Source organism: Ascidiella aspersa, chromosome 9 (genome assembly GCF_963924565.1).
Source record: "Ascidiella aspersa chromosome 9, kaAscAspe10.2, whole genome shotgun sequence".
Classification (NCBI taxonomy): domain Eukaryota; kingdom Metazoa; phylum Chordata; class Ascidiacea; order Phlebobranchia; family Ascidiidae; genus Ascidiella; species Ascidiella aspersa.
This window is the reverse complement of record NC_139455.1, coordinates 11911122-11929996: the sequence shown is the minus strand read 5'-3', so window position 1 is coordinate 11929996 and position 18875 is coordinate 11911122. Positions and strand designations below refer to the sequence as shown.

The 18875-nt window shown below is 34.7% G+C and overlaps 1 protein-coding gene across 2 annotated transcripts in view; it reads right to left on the bottom strand.

The window, feature by feature from the left end:
* LOC146133016 (LIM domain only protein 7-like) overlaps positions 1 to 18875 on the bottom strand; it is a 52163-nt gene that overhangs the window by 13545 nt on the left and 19743 nt on the right. Inside the window, exons 6-9 of one of the 2 annotated variants that reach the window (XM_083396731.1) lie at positions 15015 to 15438; positions 14578 to 14779; positions 10271 to 10441; positions 685 to 827 (exon numbers count right to left, since the gene is read on the bottom strand). In XM_083396731.1, coding sequence (XP_083252857.1) covers positions 685 to 827; positions 10271 to 10441; positions 14578 to 14779; positions 15015 to 15438 — 940 coding nt within the window. The remainder of the gene's footprint in view (positions 1 to 684; positions 828 to 10270; positions 10442 to 14577; positions 14780 to 15014; positions 15439 to 18875) is intronic. The other variant, XM_083396732.1, reaches the window with a different exon arrangement.

Below are 18875 nucleotides of genomic sequence, written 5' to 3'. Positions count from 1 at the left end.
CCAAATAGTCATCAGAATGCTTAAACGGAAGGTGCAATATAATATGTAATAATATTCAAGTGGCCACAGCTTGATAGCCTATTGTGTGCTTCATCAAAAAGTTATTTTGTTGCAGCCAATTAATTATATCACTCCGTGATTCTCAAACTTATATACATTGTTGACCCTTTATAACATCATCATTGTTCCCCATAAAATACAAAAATATAAAAAGAACAAAATTCATTTAATATACATTAAACAATGACCCAATCACACTAAATGATGTTTTTTATGAAGCACAAGTGTGGCAATCTTCAAAAATAGTTTCAATAGGTACGGTCATTTTAATCAGATAAATTAAAAATCATTCCGTTTGCTAATGAAAAGGCAATTACTTTGTTTTGATAAAAAAAATAAGCATAGCTAAAATTCTTCTGGGATCATAATCTTCTTTGCCGATTTTATGCGAATCACACACAGCAAGCAGGGGCAGATCCAAGATTTTTTGAGGGATCAAGGATAAAAAACGTTTATAATATTCAGTAAAAATACATTTGTATAGATTCGAAAGACTGCTATGTTACGCAATGCATTTTCGAGCTGACTCCCTTTAAATTTTACATAACTTATAAAAAAGGTGGAAAAAGACAAAAACAAAAAAAAATTTGAGTTAACAAAATAAACTTATTGATTTCAATATACCTTTACAACATCTTGGCTATGAGTGCCTTCAACATTCCTTTTTCCTATTGAAAGTTGTGATTTTCCTTTATAATCTGATCTCACTTGCACAAATCCACCAGGTGTCATAACAACTTTTGTGCCGCTAAGACGTAGAGGATTTGCTGAACAAAAACATTTGCATAAAAATTATTTTTTATGTAGCTGAACATCAAAGAAGGTAAAGAGAGTTAACATGGGCCTCAAAAGAAAAGCATGACCTTTTATTGAAATAAATTCCCAAACTACTAGGTGCACTATTTCAAAATTTTAAAATATTGTAGTGAACCTACAGATGTGCATGTTACGTGTTTATCAACACAGTAAACACCTGAATTTGTTAATTGTCATAAGCATATAATCTCAAAGTTCTTACTAAATTAGGTATTATTGCAAATTTTTAAATAGGGTTTTAGGACGGCGATAATTCTAAAGTGTTTTTGTATTTCGAAGTTAATGTAGTTAAAATTTGTTCTTTTCTATTTTTTGCGTACGTGTTATATTTAGGCTGTAGCATGCGAGCGAAATTCGCTGCCCGAAGCAATGGTCACTCGGGTGAGATAATTGGGCGCCGAGTGCTGTGTGTGTTTACTTAATTTCCTGTTGGCCTTTTCTCGTCTGCCCGTCGATAAGTGACTGCTGGACTTTTTGTGTTTCAAAATTACTAACTTGGCCAGAAATAGAATTATGAGCGTTAAGACTTTGCTAAATTGTGTTGCTTTTGTACTATATATTTGAGAACGATTCGGTTCTGATATGACAGTTTTGACTCGTGGTTATTGCAGTAACGAGTTATGATTTGACAATAATATTGTAAGTAGTTTGTGTAATGCTGACGTCAATACTAACTCTTGTTTGTCATAGTTAAAAGCGCTTATCTTTCACACATAACACACACACAGCGACTTTAGGTTTTGTTACTTATCAAACGAATATAGGATAATACCATAGGTGACATAAACATAACTAAAAAGTCGCTACACTGCATCCACATTCATCAAAGCATGCAGATCGCCTCTTTTCCTATTTTGCCATTGTACATTTATAAACACGTGTTTGTGCTGTACTAGTCCTTTTTAACTTAACCTTACCATATCGCAGCTGGGTCATTCCATTGCTACTGGCACAGTGGTGGCACCATATGTCATAGATTTTTTTTTAATTTTATTTGTAGAATCTCCCTGCAATTCTATGAAAAGTGATACCAATTTTACCGAAATTGGTCAAGTACTTTTTGAGATATCAGCGACTGAAAATTGGCTCTTTTTAGGCTTTTTCCTGATCGCTTATGCATAAAATTTAACTGAAAATTTTGTTTGACCTATTATGAATGTGTTTTAAATGGTAACTTAAAAATTCCAATGCATATCAGTTTTCCGAAGTAAGCAGATTCTAAAAAGATATATTGTTGTTTGTTTTTGTATCACTACAGGCCACCAAGTGGCTAGTTTCACACATGATTATTTGTGATCAGTCATGCATGACAAAACTTTGATCGGTTATAGCGAAAAATACTCTACTTCGATTTTTCTGCAACTTAGCTTAAATGAAAGGTAATTTTGTTGGCTTTCTACCCTCCAAATATGAAGTGGGATATTTGAGTAGAAATTACAAAATTTCATTGCTTTGTAATAGATTGCGAAAAAGCTTTATGACGCACTATTATAATGTATAATTATGAAATGTGATTGTCTGGTGCTTCCAGGATGTCAAAAAAACTTATAGAAGTCTGCTGGTACAGCAATGCACACTAGAAGCCAATACATAGACAAATAATTTCACTCAATGTATGCGAAAATTGCCAATAATTTTAATGATTTGCGACTGAAAACTTTATGCACAATCAGCGCACAATACTACTTATACTAACAGAGGAGGATTCTATACGATCACAAAGAGAAATATACTATACAATGTTAAGTACAAGTATATATGTATATTGAAAGACACCTCATATTCAAGTAACATACTACCAAGAGCTTAAATCTTTCGCAATGTTATTGCAAAGCACCGCCCTTACTGCACCATATGTTCCAAGTAACCCTTAGTACTAAGTAATAACTAATAATACATCTAAAGATCTATCACTTATTAAGGTTGAAAATTTGATGGAAATAAACTTTGGTTTGATTATAAATCATGACTGAACCTAGCTGCAATTCACTCTGCTTCAAGTTACAAAAACTTATAAAGATGTGTGAGACCAGTCACACCACTTTTCAAAAAACAGGCTTCCATCAGACTTGGAGATTTGGTATTGTCCTCTTGATGTTAACAAAACATGACATTCAATCTGGCACAAAACATGGTCCAATGGAAAAAATATTGGTCTTGCCTTTGAGGCCAGTAATATGATTGAGCAGGTCTTTTTGGATGCATGCAGTAACAACTTGACATATATACCATCATCTTTAGCAATAGAGACTATGCAGCCCATGTACCAGTCATGCTCATATACAAACTTGTGAATCATAAGCAACAGGAGAAAGCATTGGCATTTAAGGTGGTGTAGTGCTTTTACAAATTTTAGATTGCGCAGCAAATTCAAGGTCACAACTTGTCCTTATGTCGTATAACTCCTTCATTCAGTGGTTCAAATAGTGTAGTATAGTACCTTTCAAAGTCGGCCCAGACTAAAACCTATCTTGCAAATGGGAAGAAACTGATTTCATGTCCCGGAATCACTTCAAAACTAATAGTTGAAAAAGTTTGGCAACAAAAACACATTACTGGCCTCAAAAGCAGGACCAATACTTTTTTCCATTTAATCATGTTTTATGCCACATTGCATGTCATGTTTTGTTAACATTAAGAGGACAATACCACATCTCCAAGTCTGATTTTAAAAAAGTGGTGTGACTGGTCCCACACATCTTTATAAATTTTTGTAACTTGAGGCAGTATGAATTGCAGCTAGTTTCAGTCCTGATTTGAAATCACACCGAAGCTTATTTCCACCAACTTTCAACCTTAATGAGTGTTAGATCTTTAGATGTATTATTAATTAGTACTTAGTAATAATGGCTGTTTAGAACATACTGTACAGTTAATACTGTGAACTCAGGGGTCGGGAACCTGAGTTATGTATGGTTCTTTTGGTAAGGCCATATGGCCCTTTTGATAAAAGAATCTTGCTTGCAGATAAATGTAAGCTATCATTTCTCAGCATGATCTGAATAAAATTGCGTTTTTTTTCCTTTTTTTAGCGAATCTCTTTATATTCGAAAGGCCCAATTCTTTTAACCGAACTCCGTAATCAAATTTGTGCTAACCTAACTAATTAAATTTAATGCACATTATGTTCTGTCCTTTAAATGAGAACAAAATAAATGGCCTTGCACAATTTACTAGTTTTTGCCAACATATAGCTAGATGTTTGTGGCTCTCATGAAAACACAAAAGAATATTTGACTATTATGGCTCCTTTAGTTAAAAAGGTTCATGCCCCTGGTGTAACTGAATGAGGGGCAGTGCTTTGCAATAACATTGCTAAAGATTTAAGCTCTTGGTAGTCTGTTACTTGAATATGAGATGTCTTCCAATATACATATATACTTGTACTTAACATCGTATAATATATTTCTCTTTGTCATCGTATAGAATCCTCCTCTGTGTTAGTATAAGTAGTATTGTGCGCTGGGTGTGCATAAAGTTTTCAGTCGCAAAACATTACAATTAATAGCAATTTTGCCATACATTGATTAAAATTATTGGTCTATGTATTGGCTTCTAGTGTGCATTGCTGTACCAGCAGATTTCTATAAGTTTTTAGACTTCTTGGAAGCACCAGACAATCACATTTCATAATTATACATTATAATAGTGCGTCATAAAGCTTTTTCGCAATCTATTACAAAGCAATGAAATTTTGTAATTTCTACTTAAATATCCCACTTCATATTTGGAAGCTAGAAAGCCAACAAAATTACCTTTCATTTAAGCTAAGTTGCAGAAAAATCGAAGTAGAGTATTTTTCGCTATAACCGATCAAAGTTTTGTCATGCATGACTGATCACAAATAGTCATGTGTGAAACTAGCCACTTGGTGGCCTGTAGTGATACAAAAACAAACAACAATATATCTTTTTAGAATCTGCTTACTTTGAAGAACTGATATGCATTGGAATTTTTTAGTTACCATTTAAAACACTTTCATAATAGGTCAAACAAAATTTGCAGTTAAATTTTACGCATGAGCGATCACGAAAAAGCCTAAAAAGGGCCAATTTTCAGTCGCTGATATCTCAAAAAGTACTTGACCAATTTCGGTAAAATTGGTATCACTCTTCATAGAATTGCAGAGAGATTATACATATAAAATTAAAAAAAAATCTATGACATAGGGTGCCACCACTGTACCAGTAGCAATGGAATGACCCAGCTATAAGCAATAAAGCACGAACCGCTTTACTGGTGACCCCATGTCAAAACGTTTTTTGAAGGTCAAAAGAAGAAATTAAACAACTTGAGTCTAAGCAAAGGCAGTTAAATGACTTTTGTCTGTTCTACAAAGCTTCCCACGTTCTGGAAAACACAGCAAGGATTTTGGCTATTCGGCTTGAAATCCAACACAACCGAATTGAAGAGCGCCTGCTTTTGGCATCAGTGCTTTCCCGATAGGAACGCAGCAGCTAACCAGCATGCCTTCACTTTGGGACAACCAAGACGCGATGCTCTTTGCTTGAGTTGTTTACACTTTTTTGGTAGGACTGTGCAGCGCAACGTTTGAACTGACTGGACAATCAAGAGCAGCCTTTCATAAGCTGGGGTAAATTTACCCCTGGGGGTAAATTTCCTCACTTTAGGGGGTAAATTAGCTATCAATCAAAATATCCACATCAGCTGACGAGACAGAAAAATAGTGCCAGCTGTAGGTATTGGTAGCATAGTTTCCTAGAACTGCTTTTTTTAAGCTAGCCTAGTACCCTATTGATTTTTTATCGCCTTGTATCGATAACGTTATGCTTCGCTAAATGATTATTTTTTTAGTTTCTTGGCAATATCCTTATCTCTCAGTTACTTCATTAATACGTCATTTGCTGTTTGAATAAATGAGGTTCTTCGGCAGTCACGGCATAGATTAAGGCAGTGGTCTCCAACCTGTGGGTCGCGACCCCAAGTGAGGTCGCCTAAAATTTTTGTGCACTTACCATATTCGTAATGTTTTAGTACGATTTATGTATTTAGTTTTATTTACAATAAGGTCCCACTAATAAACGTGACTGAGTGCATCTTCTACATAAAAATTGGTATTTTTAGCTCTAAGAGCTGTTATATCATTTAACGTACATTTGAACAAATTTGTGCTTTTTGATTTATTAAAGCACATGTCGCACTTTTTCTAAAACCACACCAAGCTACATGTACAAGTGTGTCAAACATAGACAGTAGACGGAGATGTTTAAAATCGTCCCTCATTTGTAACATCATAACAAATGCTGTTGATTTCTAATAAAACATCCGCGTTTTCTGAGGTTGCATTCCACAGGCCAAATTAGAAAGCATATCCACTTAAAAACACAAACAGGCGAAGAGGCTTATCTCTAAAAACATTTTTTTACTTGTCATTATGAATACATTCCCCGGCGAAGTAGGTTCCCGTTCTGCTACATTCTAGCACTTGTTTTAACATTGCCTATAATTGTCTCCAAAATGAGGTCTCAATGTAAATTCTGATTACATCTTATTTAAATTGGGGTCGCTTATTTAAAAGATTGGAGACCACTGGATTAAGGCAACGTGTCTGCGAGCAGTTTTGAATGTTCCGATACACTTTTTGAAATTTCAGTGCTGGTTATGAGCCTACATGTGATTGCCTAATTTTGTCACTGGGTACGGCTTAACTGGCCAAGTTAGATTAAGGCTTTAAACAACTCATTGACTGATTATTATAGTCTGTAAAAGTAATAAAAAATGTAATCTTAAAAATGGCATGTCCCAAAAGAAGAGAAAGTACCAGAAAAATTATTTGAATTTTGGATTTACATATCTTGTTCCTCAGTGTGTCTCGTGCGTGGAAACATTTTTAAACAGCACCACGAAACCGGCTCCTTTAAAAAGGCATCTAGCAAATTCTCATCCAATCATGATGAGCAAAAACTGGCGTTTTTTAGTCAAAACTGTCCAGTCTGAAATGAAAAAAATAGACCAAACTGGAATGTTTTGACAACAACTCATTGCCAAAAGCAAGGGAACCCGTCGCATTGATTATACCCAGGGTTGCCATACCGTGCTTATTTATAAGATTTGTGCTTATTTTTGGGTGCAGTGTCTTAGAAAACACAAATGTGCTTATTTTTAAGAAACGTACTTATTTTAGAAGTTTGTGCTTAGTTTGCCTTATTTTTGTTTCTATAAGTGTTCTTTATCTATTCTTTTACATCGACGGAGGAGTGAGAGACTTCAATTATTTGTATTTACCAGGTTTTTTGATCCAGATTATAGCAACAAATGTTTTAAAAGGTGTACATGTGCGCTCTGACGCAAAAAAATTAACAAAGCTTGCATTAAATAAGAGTGGTAAAATTGCCAATTTCAAGCAAATAAACGCATTTTTTGTGCCTCGTACGTTTTGCGAATACTAAAGTAGGTGTTTTTAAATTTTTATTTTATTTTATGACGTTTTTCCTGAAAGCGTGGATTTCACCCTCGCAATCCTGAATCTCGCCCTGGTCTTCAGTAACGTGCTTATTTTTTTAAATAGCATGCTTATTTTTTGGTCTGAGCAGATGGTAACCCTGATTATACCTGATGTAATTTGTTACTTTCCTTTTTCTAATAAATGAGAACTATTTTATATAATGGGGGGTAAATCTGATATTCATGTTTGGTAAAGGGGTAAAACATACAAAAAAGGTTAAGAACCCCTGATCAAGAGGCAGTTCATTTCTTCAATGTTCTACCCATTCTCGGTAGGTACCTAAGTGCGACTTTGTTTATAAACATGTTTTCTCGGGCGAACAGAAAAACACATGTTTCATGGGAGTAGATGCCCGCTCTACTCAAGACGTTTTATCGTTGGCACACTCGTCACTTGTGGCTACAACACATGACGGAGGATATTCGATTGCTGATTTCATGCACGTCTTGAACATCGCACCAATCCACAGGGTTTCGTTCTTAAGGCCGCTAATGGAAGCTAACCTACCTGCCATTGGTACTAGCTCTTCCACGCTCGTCTCGAACGAGGCACAAACCCTTCAAAGGATCTGTTCCCAAGACATCTTATGCAAGCTCGCCAAATATTTTCACTGTCGATGCAACCCGCATTATCACTATGTCACCGGCGTGGCGTACTCAAGAGTCACGATGCCGTCGCTGTTCCCAAAACTGACGTAACGAAGCAACCCGACAAATTTTCCTGGAACGCTATGCAGCTTCACATATGCTCGCTTCTGGAGGAGGGTCCTGTAGCGAACCTACCGATGTGCATCCACGTTCATCGAAGCGCGCAGATCACCTTTTTATCCCATTTCGCCATTGTCCATTTATAAACGCGTGTTTGTGCTGTACTACACCTTTTTAACTTAACTTTACCATGTCGCAGCTATTAGCAATAAAGCACCAATCGCTTTAATATGCTTGTTTTATTTTTGTCACCATTCCGTTTTATTTTTTTTGTTGTTTTATTTTTGTCACCAAGACTTTGTTCGTTTTTTTAGCCTAATTATTTTACAGGTAAGGGAACAAATAAGTTTGTTGGAAGGTAAATTTACAGGTGTTTTTAAAATATTGGCTTGTGTAATTTGCTAAGTTGAGTGCTTATTGGCAAAACGGATGCCTCTTAAAGAAGTCCACAAACCATACACAATATGTAGCCAACATGCTTACTCTGCTTAATAGCTAAAAGTTTGAATGATGCAAAATCCAGTGTGAATTCCATTGGTAAAAGTGACGGGACATTATACTCTGATGTTCCTGAGCTGTCCAGGAAAACAACACAGTTGAGTTTGTCTACAGATAAGAATAAAATGGCTGTGCTTGACCTAACTTCAAATCATCTTTAGATCAGTGTCACTAAGGTAACTAGGTCCGATCCTGTTGGTGCGAAGGCATTTTGTAAGTTTGCTGGCAAATATTTTGTGAAGTCTAGAGATATATTCTTTCTAAAAGCCACCCATGGGGCAGTAAAAAAAAACAAAAAGATAACTAAGAATTGTGTTATTTTAATGTTAGAACAACTGTGAATCAGCCGGGCCTCGGATCGTTTTTACAATTAAAATGCGTTTAATTGTAACGTTTACGGAGGCAGTAAAGTGTTGGGCAAAGCGCGAAAAAAGCGTTGGTTTGGTTTAAAATTCGAGTTCACACGTTGTCATCCATACTACTAATAAAAAGTGTAATAAAACTAGTTTGAGGGAACGCGATAAAATTTAAAGTTAATATCTGAGCTCAGTGTTTGTTAGTTTTTAAGGCAGGGCCCAGGTGGCGAGCGGAGCAAGCAGAATTTTATTGGGTATTCCGGCATTTTCTTTCAAATTTCTTGCAAATTTTTATTACATTGCCGAAAATAAAAAAATGTTAAAAAATATATCTCCAACATTTTGAATATGTTTTCCGTGAAGCACTTAGCGGCCTTCCACGGCGCAACGGCAAAGAAGCGTTGATCTTGGTAAAAACACAGCAGCAAAACAGAAACTGAAAGGACATATAACGCGAGGCGCGAAAATTTTTGCACTTACGTAGTTCAAATAGTCAAAAAGTATGTGAAATCGACTTGTTTCTAGGCTGGCGGGCCGGATCTGACCCGCTGGACGTAGGTTGTCGACCCCTGATTTAAAGATCACTTGTAGGTTTAAGACTTAAAATTGAATAACTTTTTGTTATTTTAATACAATTTAAAAACATAAACAGTACAAATGCCATGGTCAACACAATTAAAAAACATTTTTTCTATGTTTTTTTATGGCAGTTTTGAAACAAACAACGTAAGCTGGACATAAAATAAATTTAACAACCTGAAAAAATATAGGGTTCCTCAAAAACTTTTTAAAACGTTAATCATTCAAAGACTTTTTAAGATTTAAGATTTTGTGGCTAGCATGTTGAAGTCAAATATGTATTCAAACTATACTTTCTTCAAAGATTTTATCACAAACACAAGTTAAAGTGTCTATAGGGCCCTACGTTTTTCGTTCTTCAGATTCTTTCAGACTGCTAGTTATCAATATCAAGCTCCCAGCAGGTTCTAGCTTTCGTTTTTAAGAACCTTTATAATAACTTAAATAAAAATAATTTGAATACTTTTTTGATTCGAAAGTAGTCCCAATGAAATTAATTCGGGCACTCTTTTATTTGAATGTAGCTCAAAAACAATAATTTTAGGTATTTTTAATCATTATGTAGTTTAATTAAACCTAACTTGTATACAGCTTAAACAAAACTAATTGGGGAACTTCATAGTTCATGTGCAAATAAAGTTAATTTGATCACTTTTTGTCAGTATGTAGCTAGAATAGTGTGAAGGGATCCAAAGGTCCACAGAATAAATGGACTGATTTATCATCAAACTGGAGTTATATGTTTGCACAAACATGAAAGAAGGTAATGAAAAGCATGAAAAACTCACATTTCTTTGGTTTTCCATATCGGCGAATATCTAAGGAGAGGTTTCCAGTAATGACACTATCAACAATAAGCTGCACAATGCCATCTTGTGTTAAAGTAGTCTCAAGGCAGACATCATTGATGGCTAAGATTTCATCTCCAACACATAACTGACAGACATCAGCTGCACCACCTAAAATGATTTTTTTTTATTTGTGCACAAGGTACAGTTTTATTGTGTCTAAACCAAAGCTTTTTTGCAAGAGAATTAAAAAAACAGCATATAAGAGAATTAAAAAAACAGCATATAAGCCATGTATTTGTACAGAAAATACTATGTAATTACAAAATAAACATCTACTTTTAGGTAGAGAAAAACATGTCTATAGAATTCTTTGATAAAAACAATGTTTGGGCACACAGCGACTTGATAATAGTCAATTTTTTAGAAATAGGTTTGCATTAGTTTCTTAAAAACAAGGTTTATATTTACCCCTAGTACTTAGACCTTTAAGTCCAGAGTTTTGGATTTATATTACAGTTTATAGTTGAAGTGCATAATACACTGATAGTGGGATTACAAAACTTTGCATAAAATTTCCAATATTCGTAAAATGAATAAATGTCAAAATATAAGCAAGCAAAATACCAGAAATTTAGCTTGTAATTTGTGACAACCATTAAACTAGAACTAGATATTTAGTAGGCCTTTGGTAGACAAATAAGTATAGATAAAATTCAATTCAGCCATGTTCAGTTTTACTGTTTATGGGACCTTTAGTTTGCCAGTTTTAGCTGGTCTGAATGTTTTGACAATTTTAGGGTTGATTTTTAACAATGCAAATTGTTTTATGTTATTATATTATTTTTTTTTAAACATTTTTACACTAACAGTAAGATAGCAAAAACACCTCGTTATATCAAATCAAGTCACATGATACAGTTTTAGGAAAGTTAAAACTGAAAATTATGTGTGCTACACCATTCAGACTGATGTGGTTATCTGTAATATACAAGTCTTTTATATAAGAGTTCTATAGTATAATTTAATTGGCTACTACAGCGTAGTACAATAAAAAAACTATGTAAATAGCTACTGTCAGAAAATAGTGTTTTTATTTTTTATCTCTTTTCTATCATCTTGCTTGCATATCGAAAACAAGCAAAATAGACGATAACATTTCCAAACTATTATGCCAAAATTTGCTTTTTAAAATAGTTTAGCTTCCTCCAGTTGTTAACCTACAAACTTAAAAGCAAGTTATGGCTGAAAAGGATGAAAAAGCCTGACTTTTAGACTTTGAAGTCTTGGACAATGCACTAATTTGACTTAACAATCTGTTTAGGAGATTAAATTTAATAATACTTGCCTACCCGACCCCAAAAGCTAACCAGCACCCTAAACCAAATAATGTGTGTTGATTTAATAATTATATATATAAACGCTTTCGGCCCCAATGTGTGAAGTAACAATCCTATATAACCTGGAGCAGAAATTATCTTATGCCCACCAGAGTTTGGGCATTTTCCCAGTGTTCAAATAATTATTAAATCAACAAGCGCCTCCCCTAGTTAAGAACCACCTTCGCATGTACATCTCGTAACTCAAATAAAACTAATTTAGGCAATTTTTCGGTAGTACGTAGATCAAATAAAAGAAATTTTGGCACTTTTTGTTCGGCACGTAGCTGGTATAAACTAATTTGTGCACTTTTTTGTCCGTAAGTAGCTCGGATAAAACTAATTTGGGCACTTTTTCGAAACTTTAGTGGAGTAAAAAAGGGGTACCAACATATTATATATTATAATCTTTGCAGAATAGTGATAAAGTCGGCTTCATGAGACGACTGGAGGTCAAATTTTGAAAAAAAAAACTTTTGATTTTTTTTTTGCTTGCGCACTTCCATGCAAGTGCCCAAAATTTAGCGCAAATGCTCAAAAAAATGCGCTTAGCGGGAACACTGTTTCAGACATAATGCCAAAATGTATCATATACCAAAAATCAAAAAATGATACAATGTATATTGAAACAAATGCAATTTGTAGATTGATATTGTACCCAGACCATATGACAGTGGTATTCCTCGAAACAAAAAATAAAACCCATTGAAATGAAAGTACTTGTAAAAAGTTATCCATAGACACCTTACACAAGAAAATTGTTTGTTTTAGAGATATATTGTGTCAAAATGTGATTCTGCTTTACTGATTTAAAAAAGACAAATGTTTAACCTTTATATACATGACCTATAAACCCACGCCTTAAATGTTAAAAACATCTAACAAACAAAACCTCAAGCCATTATCTTTCAAAAAAGATCTATGTCAAACACAAACTTCAATCCATGACAAAGTTATGAGTGATTGAAGTTTATATATCTAAAAAATCGATGAATTTCATGGTTCAGCAAGCACAAAATACTTTTAAATTTTAAAATGACATAACTTTTTTAACCCTTCTAATTTTAACAAAACAAAATTATTGTGATCATGTTAAAAATACTATGAGTGTGGCAAACATAAAATAAATCCAAGGTGTATAGTGGTTAGAATTTCAATTATTTTTGGTTGTTAACATGGAATTAGCATTTACAAAAATGGGGGGTAGCGGACACTGGAGGGCAAGTGTCAGTTAAGATACGAGTCTTTGGAAAGCCTTTGTTAACTCATGTTATACTATGAGCATCATGTTCTCTGTATTCATAGCTCTTTTTAAAATGTCTCCTTGCGTCAAGTGTTAGTAAATTCAATTAAATAGAAAATCTCATAAATACCCTATTTAACCTGGGAAACGTCGGTATTGACTAACAACTAATTTTGTTTGGAATGTATCAGGGTGGATAATTAATTTGAAAAACTTGCACTTAGCAGCAGGGCTGCGGAGTCGGAATCGGACTCAGCGTAGTCACTTTGTTTTTTGAAACTGATATTACCGCAAACTGTAAATTGTAAAGGTGGAAGAGCATATATGGTGAATATTTTCCAACCACGTATTGTGAGTGGATCAATTATAGACACCCCTTAGAAAAGTGACTTTTTGTTGTGACACTTCCACAGCGCAACCTATTCCTAACCAAATTTTACTAAACAACATGCTTAGTGAAATAAGTTTTTTTTTTCTACTGCAACTATACCATCTTGATTGCTAAAAGCCAAATTAAGTGAGTGGGACTTTTTACGACTGGCAATATTACGCTAGTTTAATATGTTGTTGCAGTTGTGCAAGTCTGTATCGTAACAGCGAAAGCAAAATAATTGACGTCTGATAACAACGAGGGATGTTCAAAGAAGAATATTGAATCCTTGGATTCGAATCCAAATGAGATTTGTATCCAATTCTGCTGTTTATTTTGGGTAATTGGAACCTATATAATTTACTATTTTACCGCCGATGGTTGGGCCAAAATGTACATACATGAATGGCAAGCTTAGAAAAAGCCCTGTTGCTGAGGCGACACATTTATAGTGCTTGCTATAAATGTAGCTTGTAGTGCAGTGTCAGCATTTTTTCAGGCGACATAATAACTTCACGTCTCGCGATAACATTCGCCTAATAATCAAGTGTCATCTTAGATTTAAATACGCACTATCCATTAAAACTTAATAATTGAAATATCTACATATAGTTTGTCGTATGTTAAGCTGAAGGGCGATTGTAAATTTACATTGTTGTTATGTTAAAAGTGTACCGGGAACTAAAAAAGTTTAGGAATCACTTGACTTAACGTGTAATACCAAGCATATTTCCTTAACTGCGTTTCGTTGCAAAATTAACATTCCCTCGTAAGAATTGCTGGTCTTGGACAAAAAGCGCTACAGGGTTACTAAGGTCAACTTAAGCCAATATTTTCAGCGAGCTTATGCACAGCGTAAAATCGTTAAGCTTTTTGGCAATAGTAAGTTGTATTTTTTGCAGGACATTATTGTTTAACTGCATAACAAATCGCATTAGTCAAAAAATCAAAACTGACACACAAGAATGTTTTAAAAAACAGGACGTTTTGGGAACAACCTGGACATGTATAACAGTTTACACAACCGCTTCAACTTACATCAGTTGTTAAGAATGTTAAACATTTGGGAGATTATTTTTTTATTACAATATACATATGCATGTTAGCAAATTGTTTTGTGGTTTATTGCTTTGACTGTGGGCCAAGGGTACATTAAGATTAATCCCTTCCCCTAACAAATTCAAGTTAAATAATTTAATAAAAACAAACTAGGATTCAATATTCTGGATTCGTTATTCTAAATTTGAAACTTAGAGTTGTACTTTGAACACCCCTAATAACAGCCAAAAATTTTTGCACATCGCTGGAAACCTACCTGGACAAACAGTGTTCACGATAACTGGCTTTCCATCATCACCACCTCGCACCGTAAAGCCAAAGCCCTTTTCACTCCTGGGTCGTTGATTAATACATATTTTCATGTCATCAAAAAGAGAATCTGTCCATGTGGATCTTTCCTTGTCATGCTGCGGTGAAGTTTTGGATGGGATTTCCACCATTTTCTTAAAAAAATATGACTAGGACGATTATTGTCAAAATTTTACACATTGTATAAATCTATGTATTTCTGATAGGTCACAATTTTGTCAAAATAAATTATTTCTAGGTCAAAATTTCTTATTTTTCCGGTCAAAAAATAATCGCCCAACTAATGACATTTAAACTTTAACTTTAGAGGCTCTTTCAATATAGAAACAAAATTGTGTATTATATTAGTTTTTTTACATATAAATATCACCAAAAAAAAATTACCTCAGTATTGATAAATTTGTCGGAGTGAAATGAATCTTTTGTAGCCTGTTTAAGAGTTGTATCCACTTTGTGGTCTTCTTCTAATTGAAGTTCCTTGGAATATTCTTTTTCGACTTCAGTATTTTCATTGTCAGTATCATTTATATTAAGATGCGTTGAGAAATTACTTTCCTCATTCTTCCGATCTTTACTAAGCAATGTCGACAAGTGAATTGGAGATGGTCTTATGTTTGACTCTTCTTTTTCTTGTGCCATGTTTTCCCACATGTTTCGTTTAGAGGCAAAGTTGGTTTTGCGATGCTGTTTAAATTTACTTACAGAGGCATCAAAAGATTTAGATGAAGTTGTCACAAAACTTTTTGGCAAAGTTTGTGAGCGTTTGCCCGTTGACATAATACTACTATATGCAGATTTAGGCCTTTCCCTGTAAAACAAAAATAGTGTTCTAAATATTGCTAAAAATAACATTTTGTGTCTAGTATTTAAACGTCTTGTTACAGATTTGTAACATATAACTTACATATAAGATTTGCAACATATAAAAAATTTGGTCACCTCGATATATGACAACATCATCAGAATCTTTTAAAGTTATCTCGTAATATTATTGAGTTCAGGGTTTGTGGTGAACAAACAAGCTTTTGCATCCCAAAATGTGTTTTGCCGCATTATTTATTGTTTTTCTGGTCAATTGTGGTCGCTAAACTGTTATACTTCGCTGTCAGCAGTGGTTTTTTAAGGTGTTTTGGGGGACCGAAACGGTCCACCAAATTTCTCCAGCGGTTTCCCAAATTTTGGACTTGCAACTTTTTGGTATTTAAATGAAACACTTGCGGTCTCTGTTACGTGTTTATTAACACTTAAACACCCAAATTAATTAATTGCCATAAGCCAAATCTTAGAGTTCATATTAATATTAAGTTATCTTACGAATTTTTAAATAGGGCTTTAGATTACGCGTTTCAGCTTTCGTTTGCCAAATATGTTCTTCAGTTACATAATATCATATTTGATGATGCAAAGTTTTCCGTATTGTTGTGCGTAAAATTCCTGTGTTTTCCTGCTTCAGTTCGCCTCGTTTCAAACTTGACATGTAACCTTTAATCTCGTAATCTATAACTGTCAGTCTTGCGGGCGTTGTTCTCACGTTCTGCAAAACAAGCCACTTGTTTTGCTGGCGTCTGACTCCCGCTGCAAATTGGCCTTAGAATGGCCGCTGTAATGCCTAATTCTTTTTCTTCCTACGTATTGGCTATATACATGTCGTTTCTTAACGGCTTGGGGCTTTTCTCTAGAGAAGTCTTTTGCGAAGTTTTAGCCGACAGTCGCTGCAATAGGCGGTGGCTGTCTGTCTCACATTAACTTGAAAATAACGTTCACTAATGCTATTTGATAACGTTTTAATTCGTTGTAACAATATACTTTTGATTGGAATTTTAGTTGTGGTTATGACAGGTAGCATATCTGACCAGAACTTTTGCAAACAACAAGAACTCGCGCGGTTGCGTCCCGCCGGGCAATTGTATGGGGTCAGGGGTCAAACCCCAGTGCGCAGGTCGCGGCGGGGGCGCAACAGTCTCTTAAAACTACTTAGCGGTCACTCAAACCAAACCTTAAAAAAACCTTGGCTGTCAGTGAAATAAAAAAAGGTTTAAACGAATTGCCGATTGTCTGGAGCGGAACTGCAAAATCGCCCATTTTTATAGAGATAAATAGTTTGAGATGTTATACCAAAAATAAATGTACTCCAACAAATGAATTGCATATCTCAACAAAGAAAAAAAAGAGCCTGAGAGCAGGTGTGTGCAACCTTTCATACTTCCGCAGGGTTGTAAAGGGGTGGAAAGTTTCCAGGAATTTTGGTAACTTTCCGGGAATTTTTAAGGACCCGGGAATAATGGGAATATTGGGAATTTTCAAATTTGGCATTTATTATGTTTAAAACATTTGTTAAATATTTCATCAATCAGAAAAAAATATTAAAAACCGATCTTAAGCATTTCTAGATGAGCAGGAGGAGATGCTAACCGGCAGCAACTAGTACAGGGGTCGGCAACCTTTTTGTGGTTGCGGGCCTAAACCAAACTAGAAAGGTCTCTGCGGGCCGCACAATAAGTTAACTAAGAATTGTGTTATTAAAATGTTAAAACAACTGTATCCAGGTGGGTATCAATTTTTTGCACTTGAAGACGTGACTCACTACATTTAAGAAGGCAGTAAAGTGTTGGCACATACTGCGAAAAAAAGCGTTTGTTTGGTGTAAAATTCGAGTCCACATGTCATTATCCATACTACTAAAGAAAAGTGTAATGAAACTACTTTGAAGAAACGCGATAACTTTATTGGTTCATCTAATTCAATATTTGCTAAGTTTTTAAGTCTGGGTGTACCTGGCGAGCGAAGTGACCACCATTTTTTTTGTATACCTGTATTTCTTTTAAATTTTCTTTTTTAACTTTGAAGTTTTTATTACACTGCCAAAAATAATATAATGCTAAAATAAGATCAAATAATTTGAAATACATTTTCCGTTTGTCAGTGACGCACTTGTCAGCTTTCCACCCCACAACAGTAAAGCACCAATCTTTTGAAAAGACATTACAAAACGTAAACCAACCGGATGTATAAAGATCATTCGCGCGAAGCAGGAAATTTTTTTCGCACTTACGTAGTTAAAATAGTCAAAAAGTATGTGAAATGGACTCGTGTCTATTTTGTCAAATATGTGGCAGGCCAGATGAATTACTTTGACGAGCTAGGTTGACGATCCCTGAATTAGTATAATGACTTTGTAACTCACAAAACAACAAATGTTAAAGATTAAGCTTCCGTAAGCTGAGGATATTTTGGCCCAGACCAGCCAGTGTTGTTTTGTTTGTAAAAAAAAACAGGTTGGTGATAATTCATTTTTGTAGTTAATGAACTAAACCATGTGTTTGTATGTTCTTAAGTATTTTAGTTATACATAGTACTTTTAATTTAAACAGTATAAGGCCATTATTTTCCTATTTCAATATCTAACTAAGATTGTTTTATAAATTTTCCGAAAAAATTTCCCAAAATTCTGTTAATTCCTAAATTTCCATGGAAAGTTTCGGCTTTGAAAATTCCCGAAATTCCCGGGAATTTTGCAACCCTACTGCCGGGCCTAATATGCTTATTCAGATTAATACACGGGCCACTTGCATATATCTGGTCACTTTCAGTTTATTGCGAATCAACGGAAAATATTTAAAAATCACTTTAATGTGAGCTTTAAAGCTGGCTTGCTTTCCCAACCACCCTATCCAGGTTCACTTAAGAAGTTTTGGCAACCAGAGTTCATTCTCCAGGTTTACATTAGTCAGTTCTCGGTTTTGGGCAATGAGGGGATTTCATGAACCCCAGTTTGGAAGAAAAATTGGTCGCACACATACCTAGAACCGAACAATGCCATCTTTGAAGTGACAAGTTTCTCAGCTGTGGAAACTTATTTAGATTGAGATGTTTGCGGTAAAAAAAATGCTTTTTAGCTGCGCAGAGAGAATGTTGTTTCTTGTTTTTTTTACAACTCACATGAACATTGAAATTGAATAAAAACCAATTAAATTTTAAATGAGCGAAAAAGATTAAACAGCCATTTTTATTATGCTTTTGCTACATGGACCACAAAACGACATTCAAAAGCATTTCAAGAACAAAAAAAAAATTGCAGCAATCACCGCTCAGTGCAATCCACACTGTCAACTTTTACACAACTTGTGCACTTTCCGCAACAGCATCCAAAACCCATTTTTGTAGTTGCATTTTGTTATCATGTCGCATTACTTTGGAATTACTTTCCCTTTCTGCTTCCATCAATCATCGAATTTTGATAGAATG